Here is a 23,984-nt window from a genome sequence, read left to right as displayed (position 1 = left end):
CTAAATCACACTTGACCCACGTAGCCTTGCCTCCGAATTCGGGGCTCTGAGAAAAGAATGGCGCAGGGATTAAGAAAACAGTGGCTGTCCCTGAACGTACTCTAATTCTAGGGTCCAGGGAGTTTTTAGTTCAGCTTGGTCAGTTGTCCCCAGTCGCACACTAAATCATACTGTGATAAAGGAAGGAGAAGTCTCTGTCTTAAAACTCAATTAGACACACCAAGAACTTGCAACTCTCGCAACCCAAGAGTGCTTGGTGACATATGCAAAGACCCTTCTCTCGAGCAACCTCATTCTTGAACTGGGCTAAGAGCTTTTCAATTGCTGTGACATTTTCAGCCAAGGAAGGAGTAGTTGCTGCGGAGCAATGTTTTACAGGCAATTACTTTATATTATCAACGGAGCAATTCCCTGTCCAGAAAGGAACCAAAGCGATCAAGTTAAATCATTAAAGAGAGAAAGAGCAAGTGGGGAGAAAGGATTCATCTCATTAGCAGGTGCCGGTGCCGCAGGCTCCGAGGCGCACAATGTCACTGGCCCTTTAAGACAATGGCTGCGCTCCCTCCGCCACCCCCTCCCCTGGAGCTGTTGACAGGTCTAAACCTCCCTAGCAGCCCATTGTGGCCACAGTAGGAGGCACCTGCAGAAAATGTGCCAAAACCAGGCAGGGAGCAAGAGCTTTTCAATAAGCTCCCCAGCTGGAGAGGAGAAGCAACACTAAACAAGCGGGCGCAGACCAGGCATGTGATGGGAAAAGGGGTCAAAACCAGACACCTCCTATCGGCTTTGCGAGCTTTCTGAGCACCGTTCCCTTCAATTTGCTGACATCTTCTAGCTGGCTTTTCTCTATTTGCTTAATATGCTGAGGTATTTAGCTTAAAAGCACTAAATACTCCATCACGATGAGCTGTTCTCTCCCTTTCCCATTTACTGTTATTAAGGACGTTTTCCAGTATTTTCTCTCTCTTTCTGCCCCAAACTCAGATTGTTTGCTTTTGCTTCTCTCTCTCATGGCGACTTGCAGGCATTCTCCACCACATGCTGCCCGCTTGATTTTACTCATTTTTAATTCAGGGACAAGCAAAGCTCCCCCAAATCCAAGAGCTGGGCTGTCTCCGTAAAGCACACCTTCCAGCTGCTATAAGCACGTGTCTGGAAGCTGCACTGCATTTCGACACAGTAAACATTTATTGTGCATCTACTGTATACCTGTCACTGTCCTCAGGGCTTCTGGAAATCCGGAGGTAGACAAATGAGCTTCCCCTTTCGTGCTGCCTAGGATCCAGCAGAGAAGCTAAAGAGCTAATATGACCACGGGTTTTAAGAATTTGCTTTGCACCCATGCACTTTTCTTTGTAATTCTTAAAGCCCTTTGGAGAAGAAGCAAGAGTGGAGGTGGGGAGACAGGAGGGGCGGGGGGGGGTACAGAGAGGGACCTGGGATGTGCCAGTGGTGTAGTGGCTTTGTCCAGCCTGCCTTGAGAAGCAAGAGGACAGATTCTCAGTTTCATCTCTCCAAGCTGAGAACCTGGCATAGTGCCTCAGTTTTGGCCGTCTGATTAATCTGGCACTCCGTATCTTTATTTACACGGTGCTTCCCAGTCCTCATGATATTTCCATCTCTTGTTTTTCTCATCTGAAGTAGGAAGGCATTATCTCTGTCTTACAGATAAAAACATCTGAGACTCGGGCAAAGCACCTTACCAGGGCCACCCAAAGAGTAGGTGGTAAGTGCAAAGGCCCTGGGGGAAACCTGGCTCCTCCGCTGCCCACCTGTGCCTTGGCCTCCCTTCTGCTCTGGGCAGCCTCTTCCAGCTGTCAGCCGGCACAAACACACGCTTCGAGAGCAGCGCGGAAATGGATAAGGTGACATTTTCACAGTGAAGTTTTCCCCCCCTCCTGCAGATGGAGAATGTTGGCGTGTACAGATTCTGTGGGTGTGCAGCAAAGAGCAAAGCCAAGTGTGATTCAAGGTGGGAAATACCAGCTTCAGGTAGGAAACGAACTCATCTGTGTAAGTACCAAACTGGCGTCGGAAGTAGTCACCCCTGGAATTTCGTTTGTCTAGAGACAGACTGGGTACATTTAAAGCTGGTACAGCTAGATTGAAGCACGCGTAAGATACTTGTTAAACCACCGCAGAGCGGCTGCTTGTTCAGAGTGCCGACGAGTGGTAAGAGGTACGAGAGAAAGTATTTCAGAAGCACCCTCGACTCAGGAAATGAAATTGCTTTCGCACGGGATGGGCGACAGCCGACATCCACGCTCACAAGCCGAGCTCACGGAGCAGGACCTGGCTGGGCACACACCTGTCCCCTCCCTGCCCTGCCCTGCCCTGCTGGCTCTGGGGCCTTGTGTGTGTTCAGGCCTCTACCGAGGCAGGAAGAGATGTCTCTGGGTCCTTCGGGCTTGTTTATGCTTTAACGTCTCTCCTCACAGAGGACTAGTCCTCTTCTTCCATTTTCCCTGGTGCCTCCCTCCAATTCTGGAGGAAACAAGTGGGCTATTCATGTAAAAAGAGAAAGAGTGAGCTGGGGGGGGGGGGGGGGGAGATGCCACCGACAAACTCCATTGAAAACCAGTGGCTGTTCATTTACATTCACACTTTTAAAAAATGTTAACTAATGATGTTAAATGGTTTGCCAAAGGTCCTGGCAGGTCAGTTGTAGAAGTGTCATTTCTGCCTAATTAGGGCTCTTGTGGCTGCCCGGGGCCTCCCAGTGCAACTGGTGACAAGCCGAGAGCTGACAGCTTCAATTGGTGCCAATAGGAAGGTTGGACCGGTCATGTTTTCCAACTCAGCCAGGTGTTTGCTGAATGGGGGAGGGGGCCCGGGGAGATCTGAGCCCTTCCACGATCTGTCTTCTTTCACTGCTGCCTGGCAAGCCCTCTCCCTTTGCCTGTCTTGTCTTGTGTCAAGGTCAAGAATGGGCTTTGCTAAATCAGCAATTTGGGTTATCTCTGGGAGGTCATTAGCAGTCCTCGGCCCAGACATTTCAAGTGGTCTCAGGACCCAGATGCTAGATTTTTTTTCTCCCTGAAATCAGAGAGTAAGAAGAGGAAAGTTTTAGGTAAAAAAAAAAAAAAAAAAAAAAAAAAAAAAATAGGAAGAAAACCAGAGACCAAAAAAGACTCAGAAAACTCTGCCTAGCCAACAGTGTTAAGCTTCTGAAGACATTTCATAATAATAAAACTGCTTGAAGACAAAACAGCTAAAGCATCCTGATCAATGCTTTAAATATTTCCAAGAAGGGAAGACAGTAACGAAAAAGAAATCCTGTAATGTGCAATTGGATACAGAGTACCTGTCACATAGTAGGTGTTCAACAAATAACTTATTGCTCATTTGATTTTTCAGGGGAGAAATTTTTGTCTGAGAAACAAAGCAATTGATGGAGATCTTGCTATTTTTCACACTTACTTTTTGAAAAAAATTTAACTTTTTAATTTATTTTTGAGAGAAAGAGAGAATGAGAGCCTGAGTAGGCGAGGGACAGGGAGAGAGGGAGACAGAGTCTGAAGCAGACTCCAGGCTCTGAGCTGTCAGCACGCAGCCCGACGTGGGGCTCAAACCCACAAACTAGGAGATCGTGACCTGAGCTGCAGTCGGACGCTTAACCGACTGAGCCACCCTGGTACCCCTTTCACACTTACTGTAATTGTTCCTGCAGTGCTCTTTGAGTTTCTTAGTTGACCCAAAATACATGCTAAGTTGGAGTGCCACACGAGAGGTTGATAGGATTATTATATATATGTATATATATTTTTTTTACTTTTTTTTTTTTTTTTAACAAGCAAACAACCCCTGGTGCTCAGGGGCTCCAGGCTGCAGCAACCACAGCCCAAAGAGGCACTCAGATAGGGCATCCGAGTCCAGAATTTGGACTTGACCGACTGGCAGGTCCTGTGGGGATGACGGCACTCCCTGTTTGTGCCTGAATTGGATATACCTGCACTCGAGCACACGATGCACCGGGCATGTTTACTGGTCTGAAGGGAATGGCAGGATTACTGCATTTGGGGGGGGGGGGGGTCAATGCTTGTGAAATCAAAGGGAAAAAGTGTATTGCAAGAAGCAATGTTTGTTTTCGGAAAATCTTAAGACCAGACCCTTTGATGTCAGTTTGGGGGGTGGGGGCGGTGGCGTCTAAAGCGATGGAGGTGTCTGCCGACTGGCAGTTTTCAGCTCTCTTTCCCGCCTGCTGCCTCTGTTTGCTCTAATACGGAGCAATGGAAAATGGGCCGGAAAGAAGACTGTCCCTGGCTGCTGATTTTATCAATGGCGTCGCATGAAGATTAAACGAGACAGCATATGTAAGCCACGCTTAGGACAATACCTGGCACGTATCAGGTGCCCACTCACACCTGAGCAGAAGGAATTCTCTTTTCTCCTGTGCTGAGCCCTTCATGGTCGGAAACCACGCGCTGTTCTGCAGTGTCACGTTATTTTCTCTGTACCCAGAACATGTTTGAACGAAGAGAATTCGGAGAATCGACTAATAGGCTGATCTCATCATGAATGATAACGTGAGCAAATGAACCGAGACACATTTAAACAGTTTAGTTGCCTGTCTCCAAATTTTCCCTCCAGGACCTCCTTTGTCACTAAATGCCCTTAAGAGGTCCACTTTGCATTTTCGTCCACCCCTTTTGTGTCACGGCACGTGTCCTCCTTCTTCTTCTTCTTCTTCTTCTTCTCCTTCTCCTTCTCCTTCTTCTTCCTTCTTGGTTCACTCCTACTGCTTTTTTCCCCGGGATATGATTTTCCTTCTAGTTCCAGTACTAACCCCGATCATGGCTCTGCCTCCCACATCCGCCTCCGTCTCTCAGATCTGATCCGCCGCATGTGATCGCTGTCTGCGTACTTGGAGGGTGAATGATTTACTGTCTGGCTCTTACGGATGCTAAGAAGGGGCCACTGAAGACCCTCCTTGTGGTTAGGAAGATGAGTATGTAAAAATCATTCTGTAAGGGGCGCCTGGGTGGCTCAGTCCGTTAAGCATTTGACTTTGGCTCAGGTCATGATCTTGCGGTCCGTGGGTTCAAGTCCCATGTTGGGCTCTGTGCTGCCAGCTCAGAGCCTGGAGCCTGCTTCAGATCCTGTGTCTCCCTCTCTCTCTGCCCCTCCCCTGCTTGTACTCCGTCTCTCTCTCTCTCATTCTCAAAAATAAGTAAACATTAACAAAACAAAAATAAAAATCGTTCTGTAAGACATTAGTGGTAAAGAAAACCTTCTGCAGCAATGAAACCAGCATGTAAAAGTAAGCCAATTATTTACTAAAACTGAAACAAAACAACAAGAAGCTTTTGAAGACTCGTGAACAGAGGAAAGAACATGTGAATGACAAGAAGTCTTCTGTTTTGTGGCATTAATATGGTCTGGGGGTATTTGTGATAACTGGTCCTCACAACGGTGACCTGAGGAAGGTGAAATCATGTTCAGTTGGATAGTACCTAAACCTTTCTGAAAGCAAGTCTGATCTTGTCATCCCATTGTTTGAAGCTCTCTGGTGGCCTTTTAGATCTGACTGTGGCTTCTTTTTGACCTTGAACCCTTACTCTGCTGTGCTGATCTGCTGGCAGTTCTCAGGATATGCCAGGATGTTTCATGCCTCAGGGCCTTTGAACAAACTCTTTCATATCCCCGGAATGCCTTCTGTCCCTGTTGTTCTCCTGACAAACACCTGTTCCTTATGCCACCTCTTCCCCGAAGCTCCTCCTGACACCCCCAAGTTACACAGACCTTTCTTTCTTTTGTGCCCCTCGACACAAAAGCACCCTTTTCTCAATAAGAATAATAATTGTAACAGTAGAAGTTCCCTTTTATCAAATGCCTTCTGTGTGCCAATGTAAGCGCTTTCACTGGTGATATCGGTAATTTCTCACTGCTCCATGACGAAGGTGCTGGTGTCGATGTTCATGTCATTGATGAGGACCCTGGGGCTCAGACTGCCTGTTGAAGGTCACAGAGCTTGACAGTGGTAGAGCGGGACCCTCGCCCAGCCAGCATGATGCATGCACACATATGAACCACCCTTGATCTAAAACCACCAAGCCACACTGCCTCCCATTCTAAGTGGCCATCATGCCGGTGTGTGGGTTCAGTTTATCTTCCCTCTAGATGGCGAGTTGCTGGAGGTTGGTTTCACTCTTCTGTGACTCGGTGTCTAGTGTCGTGTCGACCAGCGCATCGCAAAGACTCTAAATGTGGGTTGAATTTAATGAAATTGAATGGAATTGAATTGCACTACATATGTGTGTGTGTGTGTGTGTGTGTGTTTACACACACATTCTCTCTCCCTGCCTCTCTTATTCTCTTTATATGTCTTTTATATACGTATATACATGTACACTATACATATTCTATATGCATACATATATAGTTATATACACAAGATACACATATGTCTATGTAGGTATGTATACATAAATGAATGTAGTATATATAAATGAGGTATATATACATATATATGTATATAAAGAGATTAAGAGGCAGGGAGAGAGAGAACCAGTCACAGTTGGAAGGAATATACATGCATTATAGTCTCTGACTTTGGATAGTGAGTTTATAGCCTGTGTTAACCCACTTTGTAGCATGGGTGAGACAGCATGTACGTGGACGAGGATCCTCCTACAGACAGACCTTGAAGCTCTCCAGGTTCTGCCCCCGGTGTCATATTACATTTAAGCCAGATGGTTATCAGAGGAGGAGATGTCTAGGTAGAAGAACATTTTTGAGTTTTTTCACTATGCGTTGTCTCAGGTGTAGAGACGAGTCCTACTTTGTCCAAACACTTTTCTTCATCATTCAGTCTTCTTGAGTCTGGCGAGCATGGGTCTCATTCTCTGCCACAGGTGACTACTGTGCCTCCTGTAAGGTGCTCTGTGTTATGCAGAGGGACAAGAATGACTAATGACCCAGCACAGAGAATAGCCTTAGCACAAAACCAAAAACTATTAGATCTAAGAGGCACCTGTGGGATCTGGAAAGTTGGGTGAAGGTTCAGGAATAGCCAGTTCAAGGGCAAAAACCTCTCTCCTGGATTCTGTGCTCATGCTATGGCTTGCTTCTAGAGGAGAAAAAGTAAATGTGTTGCTTGTATACAAGTGCCCATTTCTCACATTTATTTTTACCCCACATGAGCATGAAATCCCAGTTTTAAAATCAGATTCTAAAACATTATAAGCTGTCAGGTTCTTATTGATTTCTAAAGCAATCCACTGGCCCTGGGTGATCCCTCCCTGCTGTCCTCTGACCCTCCTTCTGCCACTGACCAGTCATGCCCTTTGCTTCTCTCTCTGTTCCTCTGCTCTGTTTCTGGAACCCTTCCTCTTGGCCTTGCCAGACCCTACCCATCCTCTGAGAACCACTCAGGTCCATGAGGATGAGACCCTTTCCTGCTTTGCTGTGGCATTAATGGTCTGTGACCTTTCTGACTGAGAAGCATGGAGTGATGGCATTAAAACCTTAATATGAACTTATCTGGGCAGGCTGAGAGTCTGGGTGCTGCTCTTTAAGGAAGGAGTTCTGGGCTGAAGACCACGGAGGGTCAGGAAGGGTGGTGGCCCGTGGATGCTGACCTTGGCCAGGATCAGCGGTGGCCAGCAGCGTTCTTAACGCCTATCTACAAAAAGCAGGAGGGAGCAGTCATTCTGTAATTCATATTTAGAAGGCTTCCTGAGGGCCACCTGGGGGGCTCAGTTGGTTGCGCAACTGGCTCATGATTGTGGCTCAGGTCGTGACCTCAGGGTTCCTTGGTTCAAGCCCCACATTGCGGAGCCTGCTTGGGATTCTCTCTCTCCCTCTCTCTCTACCCCTCTCCCCCTCCCTCAAAATACATAAATAAACATTAAAAAAAAAAAAAAAAAAGCTTCCTGAGAGAGCCCTGTTTCCACTTAGAGCTCCCAGGTCATTTGGCCAAGATTTTCTGCCCCTTGGAAGTCTCCAGAAAAAATCCCCAAAATTGGAAATGGGCTTTCCTTTTCAAAATGCGTATCCATAAATTCGCTTCGCAGCTCTTCATTTGATCTCCTTTTACTTCTCTAACTTCCTGCCTTATTCCAAGACGGACTGTGAGACCTACGCACAATCAGGTAACACGGGTGGTATCTTTGAGAAACAGGACTGGACGGAAAACGGGGCAGACTCGCAGGTGAGTTCGCAGATGTGTTGCGTGAGGTCTGCGGCATTTTCGGAGAGAGGCCACGTGCGTCTCTCGGCCTCCGCAGTGTGGGACCAAGGCGCCCGCTCCACGGGCCGGGGGAGCGGTGGGCAGAGGCGGCTCCCCCCTGCGGCTGCGCTGCGCCCCGGGTTTGGAGCCGGCTGGGGAACGTGGGCCGGGCTTTCCGGGGCCCTGTTTGCTTGAGTCAAGAAGTCCTCTCCCAGGAGAGCCCAAGACAGTCCCTGGTGAAGCTTCGTTTGGAGGCGAGGGAACAGTCCGTCCCTCTTTGCCCCGGGGGAGGGGGGGGTGGGCTTGAGCAAATGGGGACAGAAAGCTCCCAGCCCCCACCCTTGCCCCGCCCCCACAGTGCTGGCGGTTTCAGTTTCGGTGCCGCGCGGGCAGCGGCTGCGGTGCCAGCAGCGTCCCACCCCCCGAGGTGCTGATTGGGCCGCAGTTCCAGTGATGCGTGGCGGCAGCGGCAGCAGAGGCGGTGAGCCCGGCGCTGGCAGTGTCGGTGGCACTTGCACGGTGGCAGTGGCACCAGCACTGGCGGTGGCGGTGGCACCAGCACCGGCAGCGCCTGTACCAGCGGGACGCGGCACCGCGTCTTCGAAGTGGACACGTGGACACAGCCGCATCGCAGCAGCCCCGGGGCCCCGTCAGCTTCCGCATGTCCCCGGGGGACAGGTGGCCAGAAGTGGCCAGGGTGGGCTCTGCCAAAGGTGGCTCTGTGGGTGACGGAAGCCTGGACCACCAGAGACTGTGAGGAGGCTCAGCCGAGAAGGTACTGGAGGTTCCCCTAGAGGCAGGGTGTCCAGTGGCCGGTGGGAGTCAGACCCCGATTTTAGCCTTGAGACCGAGTGAGCCAAGAAGAGATGAGCGACCTCACATTTAGAGCTTTGTAAGATAAGAACCAACCGGCTGGTAAAGAGAAGCTTAATTCTTCCTGGTGCCGGCAGTTGAGCACACAGCCATTCATTCATTCCCTCATTCGTTCAGTTATTCATTGAGCAAACATCAGTGGGACCTTCACTAGAGTCTGAAGTCAGATTAATGGCATCTGAATCTGGCTCTGCGTTTGCTAGCCTGTGATCATGACAGAATTGGGTGATTTCTCTAAACCCCAGTTTCCCTGTCTCTAATATGAAATGTAAATAATACTAAGTATCTACCTCATTGGGTTTTAGGAGAATCCGATGCATATGGAATGTTTAGCACAGTGCCTGGCGCTAATTTAATAGCCAATAAGTGTGAGCCATGAGCTATGATTAAACAACGTGGAATGTGCAAAGATTCACATAATCCTGTAGTAATTAAAAACAGTGTGTGTCCATATAATGAAACACTACACGGCCAGTGTCCAGAAGGATATACAGTTGATCCTGGAACCACCTGGGTTTGAACTGTGCAGGTCCACTGATATGCAGATTTCTTTTTGATATGTATAGTACAGTACTGTAAATGTATTTTCCCTTCCTTGTGATTTTCTTAATGACATTTTCTGTAGCTTATTTTATTGTAAGAATATAGTCTATAATACATACAGCATACAAAACGTGTGTTAATTAGCTGTTTATATTATTGCTAAGGCTCCCCAGTCAGCAGTAGCCTTTTAGTAGTTAAGTTCTGGGAGAGTAAAAATTTGTACGGGGATTTTCCAGTGTGCAGGGCGTCAGCACCTCTAACTCCTGTGTTGTTCAAGGGTCAACTGTACTGCGTTAACCGTGGCCATCACTTGGTAGGGAGATCACGGGTGATTCGATTTACTTACTTTTCTTATCTGCCTTTTAGAATTTTTCCGGAGTATATGAACTATTCATGAGATTTTATTTTATTTTATTTTTATTTTTATTTTATTTTTTTCAATGTTTATTTATTTTTGGGACAGAGAGAGACAGAGCATGAACGGGGGAGGGGCAGAGAGAGAGGGAGACACAGAATCGGAAACAGGCTCCAGGCTCCGAGCCATCAGCCCAGAGCCCGACGCGGGGCTTGAACTCACGGACCGCGAGATTGTGACCTGGCTGAAGTCGGACGCTTAACCGACTGCGCCACCCAGGCGCCCCTCATGAGATTTTAAAGTAGAAGGGAGAGAACTCTTGTCTGACCATCTCTTTGGTGCTTACACCTGCTCTGTGACACTTTTGTCCACCATATGCTTGAACAGTTCCAAGAGGAGCAAGGTGCAAGGGCACTCAGGGCAGCTCATTGCGTCTGTTGGCAGCTCTGATTCCAGAAATTTCCTCCTTACGCTGTCTGCTTGTATTTTCTAACAGTTAGGGCTCATTCATCTATTCATTCAACCAGTACTTATTTTTTTTTAAATTTTATTTATTTATTTAAAAAAAATTTTTTAACGTTTATTTTTGAGACAGAGAGAGACAGAGCATGAATGGGGGAGGGTCAGAGAGAGGGAGACACAGAATCCGAAACAGGCTCCAGGCTCTGAGCTGTCGGCACAGAGCCCGACGCAGGGCTCGAACTCACGGACCACGAGATCATGACCCGAGCCGAAGTCTGCCGCTTAACCAACTGAGCCACCCAGGCACCCCCAACCAGTACTTACTAACTACCTCCTATATGCCAGGCACTGTGGCAAGTTCCAGGGAGACAGTAGTGCATGGAAGCCAACAGAGTCCCCTCATGGAGCTAGTAATTTAGTGAGGTCCTCAGACTATGTAGCCCAATGACCAAATAAATACGTCATTACAAATGAACAATCTTTGAAATGCTCTGAATCTAGGAGAGCACACGGCAAAGATCGGGGGTGGGGGGGGGGAGTCCTGGAGGGCATCCCTGGGGCTAACATGTAAGCGGGACCATGAACGGTGTGTGGGAGTCCAAAAGGAGGAGCAGAATCCGCTTCTGGGCCACATGGTCATTTCATTGCCTTTGCATGTGTGAGCCTTTCAAATATTTGAAAATGGCTTCTTCCCCAGAGTCTTTCTGTTTTACTTCTACTCTCTTCAGCTTTCCTCCTAGGATGTGACTTTATAGCCTATTGTCATGCTGAGACCCAGTGTTTGGTGCCCCGTCTTCTTATAACTGTTTTTGAGCTCTAATTCACATAGCATGCCTTTCACTCATATAAAGTGTGTAATCCCGTGACTCAGTGTATCACAGAGCTGTGAACTCACAAACTGTGAGATCATAACCTGCGCTGAAATCAAAAGTTGGATGCTTAACCGAGCCACCCAGGAGCCCCTGATTCTAGCCCAATGTTGCTAAGGTTTGTCCATGGTGTAGCCTGTGTTAGTACTCACTTCTTTTCATTGCTGAATAATATGCTAGGGTGTGGATATATCACATTTTGTTTATTCGGTAGTCCACTGATGGACATTGGGGTTGTTTTCACTCACTGGCTATTATGAATAATACTTACAAGTTGTGCAGATGCATGTTTTCACTTCTCTGAAGTATATACTTAGGAACTACTGGGTCATTTGGTAACTCTGTGTTTCACTTTTTGAGGCTGCCAGACTGTTTTCCAAAGCCATTGCCCCATTTTATGTTCCCACCAGCAGCATATGAGGTTCCAGATTTCTCCACATCCTCACCAACACTTGTTATTATGTGTGTTTTTAAAGTTTTTATTCAAATTCTAGTTCACATACAGTGTAATGTTAGTTTCAGGTGTGCAAGGTAGTGATTCAGCACTTCCATGTGACACCTGATGCTCATCACAAGTCCCCTCCTTAATCCCTATCCTCTATTTCACCTGTCCCCCCACCCACCTCACCCACCTCCCCTCCGGTAACAGCCAGTTTGTTCTCTATTGTTAAGAGTCTGTTTCTTGGCTTGCCTGTCTCTCTCTCTCTCTTTTCTCCCCCTTCGCTCATTTGTTTTGTTCCTTAAATTCCACGTGAGTGAAGTCACGTGGTATTTGTCTTTCCCTGAGTGACTTATTTCACTTAGCATACTACGCTCCAGCTTCATCCATGTTGTTGCAAATGGCAAAACTTCACTCTTTTTACGGCTAATATTCCATTACATCTGCTTTGTCCATTCATCAGTTGATGGACGTTTGGGCTTTTTCCATAGTTTGGCTATTGTAGATAATGTTGCTATAAACATTGGGGTGCATGTATCCCTTCGAATCAGTATTTTTGTATTCTTTGGTTAATAGTGCAATTGCCGGATTGTGGGATATTATCTGTCTTTTTCATTATAGTCATCCTTGTAGGTGTGAAGTGATATATATCATCGTGCTTTGATTTGCCTTTCACTGATGCCTGTAGATGTTGATATCTTCTCCTATTGGCCTATTCTGCAACCAATGTGCCTATTGGCCATTTCTGTATCTCCTGTGGGGAAATGTCCATTCAGATCCTTTGCCCATTTTTAATTTGTTTGTATCTTTTTATTATTTGCTTATAAGTGTTCTTTGTGTATTACAGATACATATATACTCCCTTATCGGATACATGATTTTCAAATATTTTCTCCCATGCTATTGGTTGTCTTTTCACTTTCTTGCTAGTGTCTTTTGAAAGCACAAGAGCTTTAAATTTAGATTAAGTCCAATGTATCTATTTTTGTCTACTTTTTGCTTGTTCTTTTGGTATCCTATCTAAGAAACCATTGCCTAATCTAAGGTCTCAGAGATTTATGTCTATTTCTTCTTCTTTTGTTTCTTCTAATAAGAGTTTTATAGTTTTACCTGTCACATTTAGGTCGTTTGTCTGTTTTGAGGCTGGTTTTGTATGTGCTGTGATATAGAGGTCAGCTCACGGTTTCGTCTGATACTCAGTTGTCCCAGCACCATTTATTAAATATGCTCTTCTGCCTCCCGCTAAATTGTCTTAGCGTCCTTGTCAAAAGTTCCCTGCTTATAAATGTGAGGGTTTATTTATGAACTCTCAAGTTTGTCCCATCGATCTGGCTGCCCTTAAGCAGTACCATGCTGTCTTAATTATTGAAGCTCTGTAGTAAACTGTGGAATTACAAAGTATGAGTCTTCCAACTTTGCTCTCATTTTTCTAGATTGTTTTGCTACTCCGGATCCCTTGCATTTACATGTGAATTTAGGATTGGCTTGTCAGTTCCTACAAAGAAGCCAGCTGGGATTGTTAACAGAGATTGTGCTCAAACTGTAGATCAGTTTGGGGAGTATCGCCGTGCCAACAATGTTAAGGCTTCCAATCCATGTACATAGGATGTCTTTCCATTCACTTAGGTCTTCTTTAATTTCTTTCAACAGTGTTTTAGTTTCCGGAATGTAAGTTTTACACTTCTGTCGAGTTTACTCCTAAATGTTGGAGGTTTTTTTTATACTACCATAGATATAATGGTCTTAATTTCATTTTTGGATTGTCCACTTCACATCCCTTTTTAAATGTAGTCCTTAAAACCACTGGGCTGTGTACAGTGGGATTCACCGTACGCTTATGGGCACAATTCCATGAAAATAACCCAAGACAAAGTTAGCTTTTGATGGGAGGGGATGAAGTGGCGTGGGGCGGTCTACACAGCAACCTCACACCTTTGACTCATGTTAACAGAAAACCATCATACCTTTTCAAGTCTGCTGGTGCTTGTGCCTTGCTTCCCACACTGTATACCTGGACACGTAGCCCTGGGGAGCCAGAGGTAGTACGTTGGCCTTTCCCTTTCATATTTCTAGATTCAGCCCATTGTTCATAGATGCTGAGATTGTTCTGGATGCTGATTCTGACCCTGGTCATGATATCTTTGTCCTCCAGCCTATCCACAAATGTAGTAAACACACCCTCTTTAAAGTTTTCATTCAAGCTAGTTAAGATCTCCTTTAATAAGCCATTTCTGAATCTTGCATCCCAAACTCACAAGCCAGTTCTTCTCTTATTATAAGAGAATTAACTTCAGATGAAGAAACAGGATTACATGGGTTAAAGTCATGCATATGGCTGGTAAGTGTGGAGGGAAGACAAGAACCCAAGGCTCATGATGACTTATTCTGTGCCCCCTCCACTCATGATGGAGGAAGTTCCTATGTGGACAATGATGGGAGCAAGTGTGAATGTGGGAAGATACTAGAAACTCCACATTCTCAGGTGAACATAGGTGTTCAGTTTACTGTGCCCAAAGTGGAATAGCACACCAGAGGATAAGCAGAGCATGAAAAGGGTTCTTTTAAACCACACCCATGGCATCATATTACCTCATTTAATTCAGGCTCCTCTTTGGCCTGAATTATCTGGATTTTAATAGGTGAACAAGCATCTGTCTACTCATATTTTTTCTAGGCCCCATGGTAGGCTCTGAGGCCCCTGAGATGTAAGGGGCACGGAGGTGGTTTACAGGTGAGTCCAGCTCTGGGCTGCCCACAGTGGGCACTGTGGTAGGACTGTCTGAGGCCAACCTTCTTCTGAGGCCCAGGGTTTCCTCTCAAGCAGTCAAGATGGCAAGTGACTCAGGTGAATCAACATGGAACCACAAACCAGTCAACGATTGTTAATTTATCATCTATTATGTGCCAAGCGCTGATCTAGACATTAGGAGACAGCCACGAATAAAACATAAAAATTCTTGTCCTTATGGAGCTTACGTTCGTGTGTCCGCGTGCGTGTAAATCTTAACAACCATGTCAGATGATATAGAAGAAAACCTAAAGCTGAATAGGGGATAGGGAATGACGGGGTGGACACGGGGCTAGAGTTTAAAATAAGTCCAGGAAGGCCTCACTGAGGAGCTGACATTTGAGCAGCAACTTGAGGAGGGTATGTGATCAAGCCATGTGGATATCTGAGGGAAGGGCACCTTGGGCAGAGGAACAGCTTGCGCAAAGTTCCTGAGGTAGGAGTTGCCTGCGTGTCGGAGCTCCAGCAATGAAGCCACATAGCTGGGGGATGAGGCCCGGTGGTGCATTGTAGGAGGCCAGCTTCTCCTCTGAGATGGGAGGCCAAGGAGTGGCATGATCCAACTTACGTGTTTGAAGTGGTTACGCTGTGAGTACAGTTTGGTGGGCAGTGGGGTTGGCAGAGGAGAGGCAGGGAGGCCTGTGAGGATGCTTTCGCAAGATACAGAGACAGTGCTGATTCCGCTTAGGGTGACGGGGTGGCCGTGATGAGATGCAGACAAAGGCTGGAGGGGAGGCCCCGGGATTTTGGGCAACAAGACGTGGAGTGTGGCAAAGGGAAGGCGAGAGCCAGGCCGGCACGTTGGGGCTGAGCAGATGGAAAGATCAAGTCGGCAGTTACGGAGGTGCAGACGGCTGGGGAAAGGCAGGCTCTGGGAGGAGGGGGCTGGGCCACTGGTTCGGGGCCTGTTTACTAGAGTTGCCACCCGTTAGACATGCACCTGGAGGTGGCAGAGCCCAGACGAGAATTGTCAGCGTGGGGTCATCGCCCACACAGGCGGCATTTAAGGCCGTGAAGCCGGAAGAGACCCCCCAGGGAGAGAGTGTTGATAGAAAAGAAAGAGACGTCTGTGGACTAGTGCCTAGGCCCTCCCACATTTGAAGCTCCCAGAAGTGAGAAACAGCCGGTGAAGAAGTCTGGGGTGCTGTGCCATTGATGGAAGAGGGAAACCAGGTGTTATTTTTTTTTTTAATGTTTGTTTACTTATCGTGAGAGAGGGAGAGGCAGAGAGGGAGAGAGAGAATCCCGAGCAGGCTCCACGCTTAGCTCAGAGCCTGATGCGGGGCTCGATCCCACGACCCTGAGATCATGACCTGAGCCGAAATCAAGAGTTGGATGCTTGACTGACTGAGCCCCCCAGGCGCCCCCCCAGGTGTCCTGAAAGTCAAACCAAGCAGGTATTTCTAGGAAGACGGGGCGGTCTGCCATGTTGAGTGGTGCTGATTGGTCATGAGGGCTGACGGACGTAGTCACGATCTTTGTGGCCACACCAGTGGCAGAAACAACAGGCAGGCGCCACTCCTGAGTCCTGGCACAGGCCGGGTACATCCTGCATTCCACCACCCCCCCCCCCGCCCCGGGTGACCACAGTGACTGTCCTCTGCACAAACCCCCAACTCTACCTCCCACCTCTATGGTGGCCCCTAACATGGCAAGACGAGTCTCTTCCTCTCTGACGGTCTTGTGTCAACAAGTGTCTTGCTGACCAAGATGTTTGGCGAAATGCAGAAAATGTACTGTTTTTCCTTGGTTTTCTGTGTTTTGCTGGTGAAGACATATTTGTCTCATTCTAACGCAGCTGATTCAGTACAAGCCTATCGCTACCAATTAAAAACATATGCATTATTTCTTTTTTTTATAATATATGAAATTTATTGTCAAATTGGTTTCCATACAACACCCAGTGCTCATCCCAAAAGGTGCCCTCCTCAAAACCCATCCCCCACCCTCCCCTCCCTCCCGCCCCCCATCAACCCTCAGTTTGTTCTCAGTTTTTAACAGTCTCTTATCATATGCATTATTTCTGAGCACATAGGGTCACATTCAGATCTCCTCACAAGGTACATTTCCAATACACACGTTATTTAACATAATGACACCCCCATATTGTTACCGTGCTCTCCGTAGCTCCTACCCACCCTAGGTAATGAATGACGGGCATCACTTTTTCCCTCTTTGTTGGGGGTAGGGGATGGGTGGATCCGGGAAATCTAAGTGGAGCCATATAGATAAGAGGGGTGTGGGGGTGTACAGAGTAGATGATGGGCACTGGGGGCCGAAAGGATGGCAAAAGGAGGATTTTGGAGCTGGGAAAATGTGAATCTGGAACCAGTAAATAACCACTGTGGGTGGGGTGTAGACTCAGGGAACGCCAGGCCTGGGCGAGCTGTCCGGGAGGAAGAGGAAAAGTCAGGGGTCCCCAGGTCGTGGGGGTAGGGCCGTCTGTAGCTCTTTCCCAGAGAGAATGGAGCCAAAGTAACCAGTCAGCTGTGAGCACCAGAGAGGCCCAAAGACAGGCAGTGAGGGCTGGTGAGGGGTTAAGAGGCCAGGGGAAGGGTCTCCCCAGGCGGGGTTGCCAGCAGGGGTGACTCCCGCGCCAGGAGGTGTGATGGTGGAGGTAGGCCTTCCACCATCTGGCATCTGCTGTTTCCCTTTGCTTTTAATTTCTATCGTATCAAGATAAGTTTTGCTTTTCATACTCACTGATTGTACGGAACCACGACTTATGGATCACATACTGCCACGTTCCTTGTTCTAACATTTCTCATTTCTGACAGGTACATTTTCCCTCGGGGACATCGGGTCTGTGTGTTGTGGGGACATGCTGTGGCCCCCTGGATTTCGCTTTGGTGGGGGCAATGTGTAGAGATGCACCTGCGTCCCCCTTCCCAACACCACGGTGGTTATGCCTGGCATCACGCAGCTGAGCAGAATGGAGAAAAGGATGGGTGGGTGACGGGGGCTTCCCCTGAAGGGTGCGGCTCCCTGGGCTGAGGCAGAATCTTCCGGGGGCCAAGAGGGACAGTAAGGCTCATAGGTGCTCAGGGGGATGGAGCTCTAATCCAGGGCAAGGAGTTCAGACTTTATTCTGTGGCTCAGGGAGCACCATCCAAGCTCTCGTGGAGAGGACCCATGTGATCAGGTTTGTTCCCACTTGGAGAAACCCAGTGGCGGTGTGCGACACGGGCGAGATGGGTAGGGGGTGGGCATGGGGACGAGATGGGGCTAATGTAGCAGCCCAGGCAGGAGGTGATGCGGACCTCACCCTGCAGAGACACTGGAGAGGACAAGGGAGCTGGAGACGAGCGTCATCGTGGAGGCCGGGTCAGCGAGAGTCGGCGTCTAATTGGCTGCGATGTGAAATCCAGGAGGACTGCCGGGTGTCTGACCCAGGCAGCCGAATCCATGCTGCTGCTCTCACCTCTCACGTGGAAAGCAGCGAGGTGATCTCCACGCCATCTTCGCATTCCGCAGATCATCTTGAATGGCCCACGCTTTGGAGGCAGAGGCGTTGGGGGGTGGGGCGTAGGTGACGAAGAGGGGCCTGAAACATTCCAACAATGGTCTCAATTCTCCCCTTCTCTTCATTCTGCTGGCAGCCTGGCATGTCGCCAGCACAGGGAAATCTGAAACAGATTCATTAAGTATAGATATAGGGTGCCATAGCCGGCACTGGATTTCCTGTGCCAGAGCCATGGAAGGAGTGAATAGCACAGCATCCTGTCCCTGAACTTGACAGCATCAGATGGCTGTGTTGGGGGGTTAGTGCTCAGCACACTAAGCCACCACCTTCGTTCCTATTGTCTCTGTAACTCCATTGTTTTAAGCAAGCCGGCTTTGTAGTCAGGGTTCATTCACTACCGACAAAGCCTCCGTTAGGAAAAAATAGACCTCTGAAGCTTCTAGAGAGCTGGGGGAAAAAAATCACAAGCCACCAGCGATGCACGTTTCAATTCCAGATCGCTAGGCAAAAAAGGCAGATGGCGTTTCTCCATTTGTTAATTGTCTAAAAAAATAAATAAAAAGCCAATCTGGACGGAGGACGGGGGAAGGGATAGGCTCCCGTAATTATTGAATCCTGCCTGACTCCAGAATACGGGTTAGAGTTAGCAATCCGGATAATTCTGGCAAACTACGGACTTCACTTTCAACATTCAACAGTATAGTTGATAAAACGGCGGAAAGATGCGAGACATCCGTGTCATGACCTGAGTTGCCGAAATACTATTTTGGTTCTGTCTTCTTCGGGTGACTGGATTTTCTCCCCCTCACCGACCAATTTGGGAATTATTTTGAAACTGCCCGAGGATTGCTTTCCCCACCCGAAAAATAAACTCAGCTGCGATGAAACAGCCGAGCACATGGGCAGTTGGAAGCATTTTGTAACTTTGAGCATCCAAAGGGGTCCTTTAAGCCATGGTCCAGAAAACTCCGTTGAGGCTTCGAGGCAACCTTAAGCTTGGCATTTCTTACTAGAAAGACTTCTGTCGCCCTCAAAAGAAGGAAAACGTCCATTTAAAAAACATTCCTGCAGTGAGCGACAGATGTTCCTGGAGCCCGCGGCCACACAGGCTGTTCGGATTAGACTTCAGATTCTGTCTCATGCCAGCGAGATGGCATCTCGTAGGCCTCCGGTCACTTCACGTCACATCAGCCGGGTGCTGCTAAGTCAGGAGCCTCAAACATAAAGCACCTTATCCGCTGGCTCCTTCAGTGAAGTGATTCGGGCACTGGGAAGTCGGGGTTGGTCCTGGGAACTGGCAGCGGTGTGTGGACGCCTGGGGTGAGCAGCGCCAGGGGAAGCGGCGGAGTCCTCACCCTTGCCCGCGTTACCTCGGACAGCACGCTGGCCTGAAACGGGGCTCGTCTCCCAGTCCCCTCCCTGGGTTTTCGGTTTGTGTGCTTTTTCGTTTTATTTTTGCATTTTGGGTCTGCGGCAGAGGAAGTTCACGGGTGACCCAGATTGGGAGAGGACGGCTGATTCATGGGCTGCGGGGTTCACGGCGATCTCGAAAGTCTAAAAAGAGTTGAAACCGCTAACAAAAAATAACAGGGTAGGGGCGCCTGGGTGGCTCAGTCGGTTAAGCAGATGACTCGCGGTTTCGGCTCAGGTCATGACCTCACAGTGTCGTGAGTTTGAGCCCTGCGTGGGCTCTGTGCTGACAGCGCGGAGCCTGCTTGGGATTCTCCCTCTTTCTCTGCCCCTCCCTCGCTCACACTCTGTCTCTCTCAAAACAAATACATAAATAAAAATAGGATAGGGATGCATTTAGATTCCTGTACTTTGGTTCAAAAGCAGAGGGTTTGCATGTGACCTCAGCTCCCGTGCTGCTGTCCGTGGGAGAGACGGTCTGTCGCCCGCTATTACCCCCTCGTGCGCAGAAGCAGAAGCTCGCCCTTCTATTCTTGATGCGTCAGCTTTCCTGACAGTGTGACGATCATGTTCTCTCACTAAGGCTGAGGGCAGAGACACAAAGCGTGCTTAAATCACAGGCATGGGACCTAAGGACAAAAGGCCACTTTTCCCACGACTATAGCGACCAGCCTTCTCTCTCTCATTCCCACTCAGACTCTGCTTTCATTCCAGAAGGCAAATGGCAGATTGGAAGGGAGTAGGCCCACTACATTCTGGCCTGGCCACAGAGGGTGACCACTCATCGATGGTACCGTCTAGGTGTCCCAGGGAATGGAAAGCAGGCCCCGTGAGGAGCTACGAGAGTGGCTAGCCTCCAGGGAACACCTCCTGAATCCCTTTATGTGCTTTATGTCACGTAAACATCACAACCAACCTACACGGGAAGGGTCGTTACTTTAGGCCTAGTTTACATATGAGGAAACTGAGGCCCAGAGGTCACGCTTTAGTGGCAGAGACAGACTTACCTGCAGAGATTTGATCCCAGACCTGCCACACGGACTCATGATGGACGTGAACACGTACAGTCTGGATGAAGAGGCTTATGAAGGTTGATGAGGGCAAGCTGACCACTTCCTTAATTACCTGAAGGAAAGACGAATCAGAACTGGACTCCATATAAAGACAGACCGGTTAGAAGTTTCCAGAGCTGGACAAGCTACCCTGCTTCAGGTTCGAGAGAGGGTGAGAGCTTCTTAGTCCTGGAGGATCCAAGCAGAGGCTAGGCGAGGTGATGCAGGCATGAGGCCCCTCTGGCAGGCGGAGGGGTCATGCAGAGCCCTGCGGGGGTGGCCTGAGGGCCAGGAGCCCTCACCTGAGTCTTATGGGACCTGGGTGTGGGCCCCCTGAGGCCTGCGTAGCCTCAACCTACCTGTCTGTCTTGTCTCTTTCTCTCACTGTTCTGTCTCTCTGTCTCTCATTCTCTCTCTCTCTGTTTCAGCCACTCTCCTCACTCACCAAGCTGTAGCCACACCAGCGTTTCTGTTTCTAGAAGAGGCCAAGTGCTGTCTCGCCCCACAGCACTTTTGCATAAGCTGTGGCCTGTGCCTTCTCTTGTTCACATGGCCAGCTCCAGCTCCTCCTTTAGATCCAACTCAAATGTCACCTCCTCCAGGAAGGCCTCCCTGACCACCTTATCCCAAGTAGCTCTTCCCCAGTTAAGTGCATTCCTGTCCTCATGTTTGTTTCCCTCGTGGCACGAACTTCAATCTGTGGTTATCTTTTCTGTTTTCTCCGTAGAAAGTAAGTTCCAGGGAGTCAGGGCCTCACATTTGTCTTTTCATTAATATATTCCTGATCCCCTAGCACAGTGTCCACACTTGTGCAATGAATGAGTGAATGACCTTGACCAAATTACTGTGGGTCTCAGTTTTCTAATCTGTTAGATGGGCAGCAGCTGTAGAGGAAATCTGATTAGTACAGGGGTTCTCAACCTTGAACATGCACCACAACCATCCGGAAGGCCTATGAAAACAGATTGCTGGCCTCACCCCCAGAGCCTCAGGTCTGTCGTGGGGCCAGAACTCTGGCATTTCTAATGAGTTCCCAGGTAACGTTGATGCCGCAGGCCACAGAGGCACACACTTCGGGAACTACTGGATCGGACGATCTGCGGGTCCCCTGAGACACTCGTTTTTTAATTCTTCCAAATCAAATCATGAATATGAAAGTGCTCTGTGTATAGAAACAGTGTATATACACGCAAGAGCTCTTTTGAAACATAACTTTACCTTCAAACGTGGACGGGGAGGGAGGTGGTGGAAGGGGAGGGGAAAAATCCCGTTCCAATCACGAGGGATTAGCACCTACCGATGGGGTTGATAATGTCTATAGTGGCGAAAGGTCAGTTAAATGAAGCCCGGGCGGCCGGGCGAAGGGGAAGGGCCGAGCGGGTCTCTGGGAACAAGGCTTGCAAATGCAAGGCTGCTACAGCCGGCGGGTTTCGAGAGCGCTTCCCGCCGGCTCAGCATTTAATCTCCACCTCGGAGGGTAAAGCTAGAGAATCACAATTAATAAGGGAAGTGAGAGTCGAAAGCAGGGGGCAGCAAAACAAAAGAGGAAACCCCTTGTGACGCCCAGGACGCACCTGATGGCCTGGAGATTTGCCTTCACCTGGCTAGAGGTTTTGTTTGTTAAGTGCGGCTCAGAGTTCACACTCTGCTGAGGTTCCCCAGTGCTCTTGGGTTGCTTTCTTCTCTCGTCTACACAGCTGTCCACCAACCACCTGCATCCCTGCCCAGGGGCCCTCTGCAGTTGGACCCTAAGGGCTTAAGGGGCTGTCTGCCGTCTCTCTGAATTCCACGTTCTCCCAGTGCTGTTTACACCCAAGCGAAGCATCAGTCTGGGAGAGTGTCTGCTCCGTGTGAAACCCCTTTTTATCGGGAGGGGTCTTCTGGAGCAGACGCAGTAGCAGGGGGCAGCCTGGAGAGGCGCCAGAGAGCAAAGAGCAGTTCCAGCCAGGGTGCAGCTAGTCCGTGAATCAGGACTCCCGAATCCCAGAAGTGACACATTCCTTCCACGGGCAGTCCCCTGCATGGCTGAAGTGTGCCGCTAGAAACATCCTCCTCATTCTCATCGTGGGTACTTAACCGTATGCCAGGCAATGGGCTATTCACTTTACTGGACCCTTCCATTTAGTCCTCCTCTTACCCTGAGAGCACCAGTACTGATTTTGTCCCAATTTTCATAAATGGGGAAACTGAACCTTACAGAAATTTAGAAAGTTGATCAAACTCAAGCTAGAAAGACGCAGGTCTGGCTTTGAATCCAGGGGTGCCTGACTCCAGAGCTTTCCCTTAATGAACGGGACAAGGTCCCTCTCTCTGTGTGGAGGGGTGAAATGGAACCCCATTAGCAGAGAGCTACAATTATGAATAGTCCCAGTGGTGGTTTGTCTTGGATTCTTCTCCCCCACATTAACTGTCCGTCTTGACCTGCCTCACCTCTCCACCCTCCGCTGGGGGAACCCCACTTAACTGTTGTCTGGTGGGTGGTGCCACCGTGCCCTAAACCTTTGCTGCTACAGGGGAAGTCTGAGCGTGACATGGGAAGGTGGGAGAGGGGATCCATAAATAAATGCTGCACAGGAGAGTGACTTTTATACATACAAAAGTCAAGGACCACCTGGACTTAAAAGGCCATCTGTCCTCCAAAGGAGGCACTTTTAGAATCTTTTTTTTTTTTTTTTTTAGTTTATTTATCTTGAGAGAGACAGACAGCATGAATGGGACAAGGGCAGAGAGAGAGAGGGAGAGAGAGGATCCCAAGCAGGCTCTGCCCTGCCAGCACAGAGCCCCACGCAGGGCTTGGACTCACAAAACTGTGAGATAATGACCCGAGCCCAAACCAAGAGTTGGATGCTCAACCAACTGAGCCACCCAGGTGCCCCGGGACTTGCTGGTGCTTCTAATGTGCTCATGAGGTCATGACAGTGCTCAACTTGGAAATCAGCCTGCTACCATATTACGTCCCAAAGCACATACATCAGACCTTAAAAGGATTGCGGTTATGTGGGTTTTTACTGAAGGTGTCTACAGGTGATCAACAGAGGAGGAAATGACATGGCCCAGCTTGCCTCTAAACTTCCCCAAATCCTCTTTAATTTCCTAGCTGCTCCCCTCCTTCCCAGCCCCCCAAGGCCAGAGGTATACCTATTAGGCGGTAGCAGGAAGGGCACACTTAATCCACGAATTCTGACGGGTCGTATGGCCTCCCAGAATGCTGTGCTGGGAGAGACCACAAGACAAGGGCTGGTGTCCATCTGAAAGAGTGTCATGATCGATTAATGATGCCTGCCACGGCAGTGATGGAGGAGGCGTTGGCAGCCTGAGGATCACAGGTCTGCTCCAAGCTTGTGTAACCGTGGACAATTCAGTTCACCTCTGCAAGCCTCACTTCCTTCGTGGGCAAAGTGGCACAGTCGCGTGCATGTCATTGGGAAATTGTGGCAGGGCACTGACCTGCTAGGAGAAATGTGCCGTCCCAGGACGTGGGAGTATCACTACTTCAACGGATCGTGTCACTTGGGGTCTTGGCAGCTTCCATATGGCATGCTCAGCTTGATTGACTAGAA

The 23,984-nt window shown here is 48.8% G+C and overlaps 1 protein-coding gene across 1 annotated transcript in view; it reads left to right on the top strand.

Moving 5' to 3' along the window:
- HSPA12A (heat shock protein family A (Hsp70) member 12A) overlaps positions 1-23,984 on the top strand; it is a 167,583-nt gene that overhangs the window by 11,699 nt on the left and 131,900 nt on the right. Inside the window, exon 2 of the mRNA XM_023240980.2 lies at positions 1,905-1,992. Within this exon, the coding sequence (XP_023096748.1) occupies positions 1,905-1,992 (88 nt within the window). The remainder of the gene's footprint in view (positions 1-1,904; positions 1,993-23,984) is intronic.

Source organism: Felis catus, chromosome D2 (genome assembly GCF_018350175.1).
Source record: "Felis catus isolate Fca126 chromosome D2, F.catus_Fca126_mat1.0, whole genome shotgun sequence".
In the NCBI taxonomy this organism is placed as follows: Eukaryota; Metazoa; Chordata; class Mammalia; order Carnivora; family Felidae; genus Felis; species Felis catus.
Note: the sequence above shows the minus strand (reverse complement) of the source record. Positions and strands in the feature narration are given on the sequence as shown.